Raw genomic sequence first — 10,623 nt, 5'->3', positions numbered from 1 at the left:
GGGGGTAAGAGATTGGCTGTTGACCTGGGCACACACATCCCTCGCCACTGGACCCCCAGGTATCACCCACACCATCCATTCCCTCTATGAGAAGTACTGATGGCCCACCTTGGCGCAGGATGTCACCCACTATGTCAATTCATGCTCCATATTTCCCCTGCACACTCCAGCAGGGAAACTACTTCCCTTCCCGTGCCTCAGCGGTCAGGATCACATCTGTCCATAGACTTTGTAACTGATCTCCCCCTTTCCGATGGTTTTACCACTATGGTTGTTGACAGATTCTCTCAATTCTGTTTATCCCTCTCTCTGGACAACCTACCACTCTCCAGGTCACCGAGGCACTACTCAAGAAGGTCTTCCTGTAATATGGCCTTCCGTAGGGCATTGTTTCCGACCGTGGTCCCCAGTTCGCGTAGCAGGTCTGGAAAGCCTTTATGGAGATGCTGGGGGTCACGGTCAGCCTCGCATCTGGGAACCGGGCTCAGTCCAATGGGCAGGAGGAGAGGACCTACCAGGAGCTGGAGAGGTTTCTAAGGAGTCCCTGCCAGGACCAGCAGGGGGAGTGGGCTCGGTTCGTTCCCTGGGCAGTAAACGCCCAGAACTCACTTTGACACTCCCTTCCGGTGCATGCTGGGATATCAGCCGGGCCTGGCTCCGTGGACTCCGAGCCAGACCGAGGCTCCTGCAGTGGACAAGTGGTTCCGGGGGCACAGAGGTGGTATGGACCGCTACCACAGTGAGGCTCCTGTGTTCCATCCTGGTAATCGCGTCTGGCTCTCCACCAGGAAACTCCTGCCCTGACAGAAGCTGAGCTCCAGGTTTGTGGGGCCCTTCAAGGTCCTCCGGAGGGTCAATGAGTTAACCTATCGTCTCAAACTCACCACCAACTACCAGAACTTCCTCCTCAGGCCGGGGCATCCAGGTCCCTGATGCCGTCCCCCACGACACCCCTCCACCTCCCCTGGACATCAAGGGGACCCTCATCTATGCTGTTACGTCCCTCCTGGACTCCCAACGTCATGTGGGCCGACTCCAGTACCTAGTGGACTGGGAGGGGTACGGTCCTGAGGAGTGCTCTTGGGTCCCAGTGGCGGACATCATCCGAGATTTCCGTCTCAGCCGCCTGGACCGGCCCTCTCCACACCCTCAGGGCTGTCCTCCTGGCCGGCATCATCCTGCGGCTGGAGCCGCGTGACGGGGGGTATTGTCTCGCCTTATCCTGCTCCCTCCCTCCGGTGCTTGACGTCGCCAGTCTACTAACCACTGGTCCACTTCTGCACCTGTTTCCTGACTCCTGGCGTATACGTTACATATAGAGATCCACAAAACCTCTCATTTTGTCATACGAAGAAAAGTGTCCCATTGGGGTAGGCACATGACTGTGTCAGAATCATGATATCCATATTTCCTCTTACTGGATGTCATTCCCCCACATAATTAAGTGATAACGCCCAAGAAGCCTGTGTTTGGAGGATATATGGGCACGGGTGTTGTTAGGCCTGAGATGAAGTCGAAGGCCGGCAAACCGTACCAATATATCCTCCAAACACCGGCTTCAAGGGCCTTATCACTTTTATACAACAGGTTGCCAACATATTCATATAATGATTGACATACAGTACCAGTCCAAAGTTTGGACACACCTACTAATTCAAGGTAAACGTTTTTTTAAAAAACTATTTTCTACATTGTAGAATAATAGTGAAGATGACAAAACTATGAAAATAACACATAGGAATCATGTAGTAATCAAATAGCCACCATTTGCCTTGACGACAGCTTTACACACTCTTGGCATTCTCTCAACCAACTTCATGAGGTTGTCACCTGGAATGTATTTCAATTAACAGGTGTGCCTAGTTGATTTGTGGAATTACTTTCCTTCTTAATGCCTTTGGGCCAATCAGTTTTGTTGTGACAAGATAGGGGTGGTATACAGAAGATAGCCCTATTTGGTAAAAGACCATGTCCATATTATGGCAAGACCAGCTCAAATAAGCAAAGAGAAACAACAGTCCATTATTTTATGACACGAAGGTCAGTCAATCCGGAAAATGTAAAGAACTTTGAATATTTTTTTCCATTGTAGTCGCAAAAACCATCAATGGTGAAACTGGTTCTCATGAGGACCGCCAGAAATTGCAGCCAAATAAATGCTTCACAGAGTTCACAAGTAACAGACACATCTCAACAACTGCTCAGAGGAGACTGTGTGAATCAGGCCTTCATGGTTGAATTGCTGCAAAGAAACCACTACTACAGGATATCAATAAGAAGAAGAGACTTGCTTGGGCCAAGAAACATGAGCAATGGACATTAGATTGATGGAAATCTGTCCTTTGGTCTGATGAGTCCAAATTTGAGATTTTTAGTTCCAACCACAGTGTCTTTGTTAGATGCAGAGTAGGTGAACGGATGATCTCTGCATGTGTGGTTTCCACTGTGAAGCATGGAGGAGGAGGTGTGATGGTGTGGGGGTGCTTTGCTGGTGAAACTGTCTGTGATTTATTTAGAATTCACTGCACACTTAACCAGCATGTCTGCCACAGCATTCTGCAGCAATACTATATCCCATCTGGTTTGCGCTTAGTGGGACAAATCATTCGTTCTTCAACAGGACAATGACCCAACACACTTCTAGGCTGTGTAGGGGCTATTTAACCAAGAAGGAGAGTGATGGAGAGCTGCATCAGATGACCTGGCCTCCACAATCACTCAACCTCAACCCAATTGAGATGAGTTGGACTGCAGAGTGAAGGAAAAGCAGCCAGAAAGTGCTCAACATATGTGGGAACTCCTTCAAGACTGTTGGAAAAGCTGGTTAAAAGAATGCCAAGAGTGTGTAAAGCTGTCATCAAGGCAAAGGGTGGCTACTTTGAAGAATCTAAAATCTAAATATATTTGGATTTTTTAAACATTTTTTGTTACTACATGATTCCATATGTGTTATTTCATAGTTTTGATGTCTTCACTATTATTCTACAATGTAGAAAATAATAAAAAATAAAGAAAAGCCCTTGAATGAGTAGGTGTGTCCCAACTTTCGACTGGCACTGTATTTTCATGAAATGTTATTTTGATTAATTCATAGTATTTCATCCTTGCACAAGATATAGCCCCGGCACAAATCTAGGGTTGCTACCCAAGCTGGCTGGTTGTTCATTCTATCGGTTCGGTAGCCATAGACATGACCCAGTCATTCAGTCTTTTTGTTCTGTATCTATGGACGCAACACACGCGTTCGTTCTAAATGTTCCATTGCCATACTGACTGGCAACGTTCTTATCCCAAGCTTGCTAGCTAACTTAGTCACGTCAACAGTGCAGCCAGAATAACAACAGAACCTGTGTTCATTACTATGGGACAGCTGGAGATCGAATTTGGATATTGAAACAATGTTGCAAATGTCAAAGATACAGTCAGCAAGGTTTATTCAAATCTCCTCTGTTGAAAACTAAATGTTAGTCTAAAAAATGTGAGATAATGTCTAGATGCTTTTCATAGTGGAGATGAAGTTTAAATTGCCTGACTGGGCTGATGAGACAGTGGATTGCACAGTCAGATGAAACAGAGTAAAAAGGTATTTTAACGTCATAGATTTAGCTGGTGGTAACTTGTGGAATAGACACCGGCTGGAATGCGGTTTTAACCAATCAGCGTTCAGGATTAGACTCACCTGTTGCATAAGTCTACATATCAAATCCACATATTGTCTACAAGCTGGTCTGAGCAATGATGTGATGTATGTTTTTTGAGTAGTCTGTGTATTGGTCTGTGTCCTTTTTATAGTCTTTGTCATATACTCCCTCCTCCACCGGAAGTGTAGGATTGTTGTGTTCTTGGTACTCTGCCCACAAACAGGTAACCATGGAGAGGATCAGAACTCCAAGGAGGATGTAGATCTTGGTGTCTAGACAGATGAAGGTACTGTAGGCAAAAGCTATCACGAACCCCAGGGACTCCCACATACAGCAGTTAGCAAATGCTGCCTCTTTTTGTCTGGGGAAGAGAACCCCATACAGCGCTGCAAATGAAAACAACCACTGTTACCTTTGTTCTGTACAAAATGTTTGATGTACCTAGCATGTCACGGTAATACATTTCAATAACTCAACTCACAGTTGGTTTGTGCCTGCCATACCGCATCTGCCATGCCCCAGAGAGCAGGAAACACAAAGAACACCGGCAGCTGGTCTGGGTGAGGCCTCCAGAACAACAGGGCCATGATACAGGCAAAGTTGTTCGCCGCAGCTGTAAGAGCGGTGAGTAGTAAGTGATTTGATTTTAAGTGTGTCGTATAGGATACCAATGAAAATGTTAATGTCTTTATTGGAAAGCTCTTCTTACCCAAGCAAAACAGTGGGGCTCTTCCAGTGTATTCTGCCAACCTCCCAAACATAAAGGAACATAACGAATTTGTGGCTCCAAAACATATCATCGCATATCCAACGTAATGGATTCCTAATGAACAGGTCACATAGTTCTGCAAAAGAAACAACAAAAGAAGTTCACAAACAACTTTTAGCCATTCTTCCGTTGGTAAAGAATTCTTGAACGTTGGATTCCTCGAGGCAGGGTAAGAACCATGTATCGTCTCCTCACCTTTGTGTATTCACCGGAGAGGAAACTCTGCTCAAAGCCACTGTACATGGACAAAGGGATGAGAATGATGAGTCTCTTGTCTTTCAGGAGTGTAAACGTGGCCAGGAAGGTGCTCCAGAATGGTTCTCTGTTCCCTCGGAACTCCTGGGCCTGATCTCTGTCTATGTTATCCAGAAATACTGCCACTATGGTCATGGCCAGCACACCCACCCCTAGTACACAACAGAAACAAACATTAGAACATTTCAATAGCATCAACCTGCAGGGCTGGATTACCAAACGGTCATGCAGAGCTCATGCCCCAGGCCCCCGATGATGTAGTTTGTGGACACCTGCTCTTCGAGCATGTCATTCCAAAATCATGGGCATTAATATGTAGTTGGTCCCCCTTTGCTGCTATAACAGCCTCCACTCTTCTGGGAAGGCTTTCCGTCCATCATTCCTTCAATTCTGACCAGTTTCCCAGTCCCTGACGATGAAAAACATCCCCACAGCATGATGCTGCCACCACCGTGCTTCACTGTGGGGATGTTTTTCATCGGCAGGGACTGGGAAACTGGTCAGAATTGAAGGAATGATGGATGGCGCTAAATACAGGGAAATTCTTGAGGGAAACCTGTTTCAGTCTTCCAGAGATTTGAGACTGGGATGGAGGTTCACCTTCCAGCAGGACAATGACCCTAAGCATACTTCTAAAGAATACTTGAGTGGTTTAAGGGGAAATATTTAAATGTCTTGGAATGGCCTAGTCAAAGCCCAGACCTCAATCCAATTGAGAATCTGTGGTATGATTTAAAGATTGCTGTACACCAGCAAAACCCATCCAACTTGAAGGAGGTGCAGCAGTTTTGCTTTGAAGAATGGGAAAAAATCCCAGTGGGTAGATGTGCCAAGCTTATAGAGACGTTCAACTGTAAGGAAGAAAAGGGAGGGAAATATACAGGGCAGGGACTCAAAGAGGTGATGGAGTCCAGGTGAGCATCAATGTGCTGATGCGCGTAACGATGGTGACAGGTGTGCACCATAACGCGCAGCCTGGTGACCTAGAGACCGGAGAGGGAGCACACGTGACACTGCCACAGGAAAGGAAGACGCAGAGTTACCTCTGCTGCAGAGGATACATTCATTGGAGTTACCAGCCTCAGAAATTGCAGCCCAAATAAATGCCTCACAGAGTTCACATAACAGACACATTTCAAAATCAACTGTTCAGAGGAGACTGCATGAATCAGTCCTTCATGGATTAATTTCTGAAAAGAAACCACGACTAAATGACACCAATAAGAAGAAGAGACTTGCTTTGGGCCAAGAAACACGAGCAATGGACATTAGACCAGTGGAAATCTGTCCTTTGGTTTGAGTCCAAATGTGAGATTTTTGGTTCCAACCGCCTTGTCTTTGTGAGATGCAGAGTAGGTGAACGGATGATCTCCACATGTATGGTTCCCACTGTGAAGCATGGAGGAGTAGGTGTGATGGTATGGTGGTGCTTTGCTGGTGACACTGTCAGTGATTTATTTTAAAATTCAAGGCACACTGAACCAGTATTTCTACCACAGAATTCTGCAGCGATTCACCATCCCATCTGATTTGCGCTTAGAGGGACTATCATTTGTTTTTCAATAGGACAATGACCCAACACACCTCTCGGCTGTGTAAGGGCTATTTTACCAAGACGGAGAGTGATGGAGTGTTGCATCAGATGACCTGGCCTCCACAATCACCCAACCTCAATCCAATTGAGATGGTTTGGGATGAGTTGGACCGCTGAGTGAAGGAAAAGCAGCCAGCAAGTGCTCAGCATATTTGGGAACCCCTTTAAGACTGTTGGAAAAGCATTCCAGGTGAAGTTGGTTGAAAGAATGCCAAGAGTTTGCAACGCTGTCATCAAAGCAAAGGGTGGCTACACTGAAGAATCTAAAATCTAAAATATGTTTTGATTTGTTTAACACCCTTTTGGTTACTACATGATTCCATATGTGTTATTTCATAGTTTTGATGTCTTCACTATTATTCTACAATGTAGAAAATAGTAAAAATAAAGAAAAACCCTTGAATGAGTAGGCGTGTCCAAACTTTTGACTGGTACTGTATATATATATGGAGATCGGTGGGCCCCCAAGTGGTATATGATAGCAAAATGTGTAGAATTTCAGGAAATTTGCTTTAAACAGCACATTTTATTCTCTGTCCCATGGCAAAATGTGTAGAATTGCAGGGAATTAGCATTAAAATTGCAACATTTCCTCTTAGCCTTGTTGGATTCTAGCTTGAAATATACTTATTAATGTTACCATACTAGAACTTATTGATTACTTTAAATATAAGGAATGTATATGTTGGGGTCAATGAAGGGTGAATAGGAAGGTGGTGTATGGAAATTTACTGAGTGAGACAAGGGGAAGAGCAGAACGTTATTTTTCTGCTCAAACATGTTATTGTTGAATATCAACGCTACTAAGGAGGGAGGCGAAAGGAAACAGCTAGTCTCTGCTGAGGCAGGTCAGCTGCGGAACTAGGAAGGAGAGAGGAATTCGACTCCAGGTCAAGTCAACAGATGAAGTGAAAAGAAACCTTTGGGAGGGGGGCCAGAGAAGCCCATCACAACGACCCTCCTACTACAGTTCTATCTCAAACACATACATTTCCACACCCACGAAGGTTCTAGCATCAGGCAGGGCCATGACTACACCAGTGAGAGGAATCAACTAAGTTCCTGCCTAGCAACATAGATGACCCAACATAGATGGCTATCTATATGGGTAAGGAGTTGACCCCACCTAGTAGGAGGTTATAAATATATGTGCTTGTGTAATCATACCTTGTCTTTCAGCTGTATGACCCAGTGGGTGGATAAACTTGTTTTGAACTTTTCCTAGTTGTCTGTTTGTGTTTTTACTCTGTTTGTTCAGAACCTAACAGCCTCATGACAAAATGTGTAGAATAGCATTATAAAACTGTAGCATTTCAGGAAATGTGCTTTGAAACTGCAGAATTTTCTCTCAGCCTCATGGCAAAATGTGAACAAAAGCATGAGATGAGCTATAAAACACCACATATTTTTTTCTCTGCCCCATGGCAAAAAGTGTAGAGTTGAGGGAAGTTAGCTTTAAAACTGCAACATCCTCTCTCTGGACCATGTCAAAATGGTGTGTGTGTGCGGAGGGAGGGGGGGAGGGGGGTAAATGCACTATTATGTCTGTGTCAAAGTGTAACACTGACAAACAATAGTAGGTTCTTACCAATATAGCAGCCGACTAGTGTCCAGACTAATTCTTGTGCTGGTCTTTTGGTCGTGGAGTTTACATTGATATCAATGCAGACACCTGCACCACAATATTGTAGATCTTCCTCAGAGATGTCAGCTAGGAGAACATAAAGATATCATCATGACAGATGGTACCATAGAGGATGGTTGGGCAAGAACACCTCTCATAATGTACACTGCACATGATGCATCTCATTCACTTTATCCTACAGTCACCCTTTAACTTAGAAATGTTACTACTTTCACAAACAAGTTGCATTTGTTCTGTGTGTGCGTGTGTGCATACTTGTGTGTGTGTGTGTGTATGTGTGCACTTGCTACTTACGTATATCTGTATCTGAACCAAATATCAATGACGACATGAGGTTTCCCCATACAGCCGAAGACTGGAATATCAAGAAAAATATGCCAAAGTACTTATTGATAACATCCGCTGCTGCCTTGTTTTCTTTAGGGGCCTGCAGGTTGCCACAGATGGTGAGAAGGGTACACTTGGCTGACCATAGTGGAGAACCTCCCATACCCAGGATCACAGAGGTGGGGATCAGAGTGTACCTAGAAGAGGACAGATGAATATGGTTAGCATCAGACACTGCCTACAGTTTGTAAACTAACACAGCTACTGACAGGCCAGTCCAGGAAGCATGGCAGAGAGGGATAGGATTCATACCATGTGTGTAAACAACTTTGTTGATGGACACTACTTTCACATAATTAGTTTAAGTTACCCACAGAGTACTGAAATAATCCCAACTCTACTTGGTAACAACAAGTTAATATATGTGTACTATGCCAAATGTTTTACTCATTGAGGTAGGGAGGTACATGATTAGTTGTATTGTAATTTTGCTCTTAAATCCCGAAGAAGAAACACAGCTTGTTGAAAGTTGTAAACAATGAAGGTCTGAACAGGTTTTAGCCAGTTTGCTTTACCATCCTGGATAGAGGTTCCCAATTGAATAGGTCACATAGCAGCCCATGCCGACAACAATAGTCCATTTGCAGCCCAGGTTTTTGATGAGAGTGGGTGTTAGGAACATAGATGACAGGATGATGGAGGCATAGATAACACTGAGAGATGTCACCCCCATCCCATCCTCGGCATTCAGACTGCTCTGTAACACAGGAGAGGGATGGTGCCATCAATTATCAACAACCAGAAATTGCAGTGTTGAATTGTACCTTAATATTCAAACAGTCATCTATTTAATGATCGACACGACAGTATCTTGAGTTACCTGTAAACTCTGAAGTCCTCCATACGCTGTGAACAGAGATAAAAATCCAATGGATACCACCAGAACATTTTTCATATTTCGGTCTATCATTTCTGCAACGTGAATATCTATAAGAAAAGTATATTCCAGATTACAACTCCACTGGACGGTTTTCAAAGCAAAGTCTTAGGTAAAACCACTGAGCCTTTATGTAGTGAAGCTGGTTAAATTGGGGACAAAGTTCATTCCGTTCTACTGTTAGATATGTGTCCTCTGCTGAAGAGCTCTTACAGGGTTAATACTGTCATAAAAATCCTGGAAAATAAATGTCATTTTAAAATGTTTTCCAGGCCTGGAAAAGCAGTGGTGGAAAAATGACCCAATTGTCATAGTTGAGTAAAAGTAAAGATACCATAATAGAAAATAACTCAGGTAAAAGTGAAAGTCACCCAGTAAAATACAACTTGAATAAAAGTCTAAAAGTATTTGGCAAAATGTACAGACACCCCAAAAAACTACTTATGTAGTACTTTAAAGTATGTTTACTTAACTAGCCTACTTAACACCACTGTGGAAACGTTTTGGGAAATGATCCAACCTGAAAAATGTTGAAAAAGTAATGGAAATGAATCATTTCTGATAATTGAAATTATTTAGGCAAAATACAAAATATTTTATCAATCAAATCAAAATCAACATATAAACCAGGCTCAGAATGGACTTTAGTGCGTCTGTTGTGTTTGCGCACATCACTTGCATCTGTGCAAGAGGAGTGGGCCGTTGCTCAAAGAGAGGGAGAAAGTCGGACATTGCAGTGGCAGGCAGGTAGGTAGGCCTAGTCTATAACATATGATAGAGAACAGACTTATAGCTAGGTAGCCAATTCAAAACAAATATTGTACCCTATAGTTAACTGTTTAGCTATTATTACCATGATTCATGTTTTCGTCATGTCCCCAAAAAACCTCCAACGACACTCGAGAATAAGGTAATTCAAAGTTGATTACATTTTTTGAACGATTCCGATTATTCATTTAACACTTTTTTGTTGTTGACGAAATTAACAATTCACTTGGTCATTGTATTCGGGTTCAATCGCGGTGAATAGAGTTATGTGAATCAAAATAATAATTTCTTAATTGCGAACAGTAATTTTACGAAAAAATATCAGATGTATAATCGCCTTTCTTTTCAGATGCCTTTCTTTTTGGATTATGTGGCTTCAAAACTTGTTTTGTAGATACTTCCAGTTGATTTGGTTCATCCAATGTATGGGGCAATGCAACTCAATTGCTGCTAGTCAACATGCAAAGTAAACACTTCTAAGGTAGCTAATATAAATATGACTAAACTAGAAAAGGTACATTTCCCGAAGAAAATGTGTGTTCTTGTTTCTGCTGAATAGAAAGATTTGCAGCCTACCATAGCCAATAGAGCTTTGACATATTGAATGGGCAAATTATTTCAAAAGGCAGGAAACGTATTTGATGGTAATGTTGCAACGTTCTACATCAACCATCCTCCAGGAAAGCT

The 10,623-nt window shown here is 43.2% G+C and overlaps 1 protein-coding gene across 1 annotated transcript; it reads right to left on the bottom strand.

The window, feature by feature from the left end:
* Positions 1 to 3,417: 3,417 nt before the first annotated feature.
* Positions 3,418 to 9,314, bottom strand: LOC112251710 (protein unc-93 homolog A-like). The gene is made up of 8 exons (XM_024422665.1): positions 9,112 to 9,314; positions 8,807 to 8,988; positions 8,199 to 8,428; positions 7,848 to 7,970; positions 4,606 to 4,817; positions 4,351 to 4,486; positions 4,123 to 4,254; positions 3,418 to 4,027 (listed from the first exon to the last, which is right to left on the bottom strand). Exons 1-8 carry the CDS (start codon positions 9,199 to 9,201, stop codon positions 3,717 to 3,719), a joined length of 1,416 nt encoding a protein of 471 aa, XP_024278433.1. The 5' UTR covers positions 9,202 to 9,314; the 3' UTR covers positions 3,418 to 3,716.
* Positions 9,315 to 10,623: the final 1,309 nt, after the last annotated feature.

Source organism: Oncorhynchus tshawytscha, linkage group LG05 (assembly GCF_018296145.1).
Source record: "Oncorhynchus tshawytscha isolate Ot180627B linkage group LG05, Otsh_v2.0, whole genome shotgun sequence".
NCBI lineage: Eukaryota > Metazoa > Chordata > Actinopteri > Salmoniformes > Salmonidae > Oncorhynchus > Oncorhynchus tshawytscha.
Note: the sequence above shows the minus strand (reverse complement) of the source record. Positions and strands in the feature narration are given on the sequence as shown.